This window comes from Puntigrus tetrazona, chromosome 7, assembly GCF_018831695.1.
Source record: "Puntigrus tetrazona isolate hp1 chromosome 7, ASM1883169v1, whole genome shotgun sequence".
NCBI classification, from domain to species: Eukaryota; Metazoa; Chordata; class Actinopteri; order Cypriniformes; family Cyprinidae; genus Puntigrus; species Puntigrus tetrazona.
Window position 1 is genome coordinate 41,552,665 of NC_056705.1, and position 3,792 is coordinate 41,556,456.

Below are 3,792 nucleotides of genomic sequence, written 5' to 3' on the forward strand. Positions count from 1 at the left end.
GAGAAGAGCACGGGTCTGAGGAGAGAGAAGAGCACGGGTCTGAGGAGAGAGAAGAGCACGGGTCTGAGGAGAGAGAAGAACACGGGTCTGAGGAGAGAGAAGAACACAGAATCCAGCACAAACCCTTCCTTAACAGAACCCTGACCTGCGAGCAAATGCAGGAGACCGATGAAGAGTGCTGGGCTCAGACTGCCACACAGACAAGCACAAAACCCCAGCAAACCGCCAAGAACCACCAGACCCAGAGACACCAGCGGCAGCAGGAGCTGACAGCGCCACAGATCTGCACAGAGGTACAAAATGATTCTGGATATGTTCGTTTATTTTCATCATACAAATCATACAAAAAGCACAACTTAATCATTAGGATAATCAAAAGTTTCAGCACTAGACTTTGTGACGATGTGAAAAAGAAAGGGAAAGCAATGCAAGCAAGTAGTTCCAAAACTGGATTTATCAGCGCCTGAGAAGACCCGAAAAAGAAGTACCGGACATTTAAGAAAAGGAGTCATGAATACAATTACGGTGGATGACTGTTTGACTTGACTGTTGACTTTTTTACAGGGGATTTATTTATTTTCCTCTAATATTTTGACTATTTGAAGTATTTTTTGCTGTGGCTTGTTAATGTTAGGGAGAACTGCTTCTTTTTGAACTGGACTTTTTTTTCCATTCTTTTTCTTCTTTCTCTTTTGAGCCTATTTTTTTGGCAGGACAGTTTTGCCCTTTTTTTGTTTTTGTTTTTTTTCTCATCAAAAGATTTTATCAGACATTTCCTTTGACTTACTGTCAAATATACATATTTGAATGCAATCTTATTTGGGTTTTCTATTGAAGAGTGATTGGTATTAGTATTGCTGCATTAATTGTTGGTGTAAAATCCTTATCTCACTAAGTTAGATTTACAAGAACAAATTAGATTGCACAAGAAGACAATAACAGAAACCCTGACTGGCACCCCAGAAGATAAATTATAACATAACTCTGTCATTAAATTTATTTTAACAATCATTTTACAATTGCATTTTAATATGAAAAACTAGGACAAAAGATCAGACTGAAACACTAATTACAGGTGCTTCCTATCATAGGTGTTTAACCCTTTAAGCCTTGAGGGCATTTTTGTTTGAGTGACATATAATTTAAACACTGTTGCAAGGACAGTCAAAAGGTTTGTATCATTTGACAGAATATTTTTATACTTTCATTTGGAAGAAGGTTAGTGTTCTTGCTGAGAAATAGCTGATAAAATTGTAAGATTTTTTTAATTGTAAGATGTTTTTGTTTGCTCAAACTATTGCACAGATTTACTAAACTGCTTCAATGTCTCTTCCCTTTGTGCTTGAACCTTTTCTATGTGAAGCAAGTGTTGCCAAAAGTAGCTAAACTGCTGCTCTTTACTGTAGCCTTTCGTACAATCTTTTGCACAATGACAGATTATTAATAGCCTTTTTTATTTGTCTTATCCATCAAATCTTGCTGCCTCACTCCTGTGCTATACATTTAAAAGAAATGTCTTTTAATTTTATAGTAGACCTTATATCTTGTAATGTCTGAAGAAAGACTGACATTAATGTTCCATGTCTGCAGTTTTTAATTAGAACACAGATGCACTAGCCTAACTAGTTCGTCTTGAACTCCCCTCATTAACCCTATCACTGCTGGTGCAAAATGAATAACAGCGATTTCACTGTGATTATAAAGTCTTTTGCACTACTAATATATACAGTATATATATATACACACACACACACATATTACTAGAAAATTTTAAACTTGCATGCATGTCAACTTGTTATTGGAAACTTCCAAAACCAAAATATGAACCTTTCATTTCCCATAACAGGGGTACTTTAAATAATTCTAATTGTTAATGGACTGAGGAAGCCTGGAAGTGCTAAAACTTATGACAATCTAATCTTTTTTTATTGCTTGTCTTCATTTTCTCTCTCTTTCTGTGTGTGTGCGTGTGATTGCTCACAGGTTCGTATTAGATCTTCTCCGCTGTTGTGGTTTCCAGGTTCTTTGTATTTAGGAGTAAACTGCTGAGAGAGAGTAAAACTCACGCACTCCATCCCCATCTTTGGTTCTGAAACACACAAACATAAAACCATGAATGTTTTAGAATACAGTTACTGATAACATAAATAAAAGCCCGACACCAAAACAGTCTGATAATGTTCAAGATCATATTCACCGGGTTCTCTGGTCCAGTGCGCGTCAGTGGGCGTCTGGACGCATCTCCACCACAACCCGAGCGTCCCGTTCATGCGGAACAGCGCATCGCTGACGCTCTTCTCGTCGAAGTCTGCGTCCAGAAACTCGTCTCGCAGCGCGCGCATCTCCGAGGCGTTAGGCTCCGCGCGCACCGGCGGACTCCGATACCGGAACCAGTGCGGTGAGCCGACCGACACCGACAGATACACGGACGCCAGCACGCTCAGAACACCGGCGATCACCAGAGCCGTGGCGTGCCGGTTGTCCACCATCGTGCCTCGCTCTGCGTGCGTCTCTCGATAAGCGCAGACGCGTGCGTCGCGATGTGTTTGCGTGCCCTATTTTCCGCCCATCTGCTTCACGCCATCTGTCAGCCTGAACAGAAAAGCCCTCACAGTCATTGTCTGCAGTTCAATATCAGCGTGGTGATCTGAGTTTATGCGTTCAAATGCCAAACATGCATGTGATGCTTTGACGTTGAAGGATTCATGCGTTATCCTGTAAGATTCAGAGCCGGGAGCAAGTCTTCATGGGTAATGTAGTTCACTAAAAGCCAGGAAGCGTTATTCTTGTAATGCAGCAGCCTAAACCCTTTCAGATTTTTCTTTAATCATATAATTAGTCTAAAAACAAGATTTGTATAGACAATTTTTTGTTAGATGTTTGTTTTCATTTTACACCAGAACTTAATTAAAAAGAGTGCATACTGCAAGAATGACCATTGCGATAAAATGTAGAAAAAGGTAAGTCTAAAAACAACAGCTGTTGGATTATTTTTGGTAGCAATGGGTGAATCGGAGCATATCTGTATATATGTGTATATGTGTATGTTATTTATGTGTACTTGCTGGTTGTTTTGAAGAATGTACTGTATGATTATGTGCAACATAAAATAAACATTAAGTTGAACTTGTGTTCTGTCTTATATTAACATTTCTTCAGTCTTATTCGTTGATCTGCAGGGGCCAACTGGGGGGCGCAAGAGGGGCCACAACTAATATAGAGGGGTCAATCTTATGTTGTGTGTTTATATGTAGTGAACTGTGACTCATTCCTAGGCCCTCTACTCCATCAAACATTTCTCAAATAAAGCTTATACAAAACTACAAAACAGTGCATGGTACACGTAAATAAAATAAAATAATTTGGCACAGTGGCCTATTAGATTTTAAACAACTTACCTTTGATTATCAAATTACATCCTACTGTACTTTTTGATAACACTAAGGTTACCTGAGCATTTTTAGCAGTTGTTTCCCTGTAGACTAGACTGTGGGAGACCTCACAGCGGGCAGAACTTGATAACAGAGCCCACCCATAGGAACAATATAATCAGTTTTTTTGTCATTTGAAGTGAGTTTCCCATCTAAGCTGAAACATTCTAAGACTAACCTTCCACTGTTAGGAAAACAATGCTAGTGACTCCACATCCTTCAAAGCATATTTATCATACATTTATTTTATTTTTTTTATATGTATAGACAGCAAAAATTGGAGGGTTAGGGTTAGGGTTAGGTTAGGGTTAGGGTTAGGGTTAGGGTTAGGGTTAGGGGTTAGGGTTAGGGTTAGGGTTAG

The 3,792-nt window shown here is 39.2% G+C and overlaps 2 protein-coding genes across 3 annotated transcripts in view; one reads left to right on the top strand and one right to left on the bottom strand.

The window, feature by feature from the left end:
* The window catches only part of cldnd1a (claudin domain containing 1a), a 4,685-nt gene extending 1,737 nt beyond the window's left edge, over positions 1-2,948 (bottom strand). The window contains exons 1-3 of one of the 2 annotated variants that reach the window (XM_043244758.1): positions 2,198-2,923; positions 1,982-2,089; positions 146-283 (exon numbers count right to left, since the gene is read on the bottom strand). In XM_043244758.1, the coding sequence (XP_043100693.1) occupies positions 146-283; positions 1,982-2,089; positions 2,198-2,489 (538 nt within the window). In that variant the 5' untranslated portion in view covers positions 2,490-2,923. Of the gene's footprint in view, positions 1-145; positions 284-1,981; positions 2,090-2,197 lie in introns of both variants that reach the window. The other variant, XM_043244759.1, reaches the window with a different exon arrangement.
* Positions 1-3,792, top strand: part of LOC122348901 (receptor-type tyrosine-protein phosphatase S) — an 819,186-nt gene that overhangs the window by 672,761 nt on the left and 142,633 nt on the right.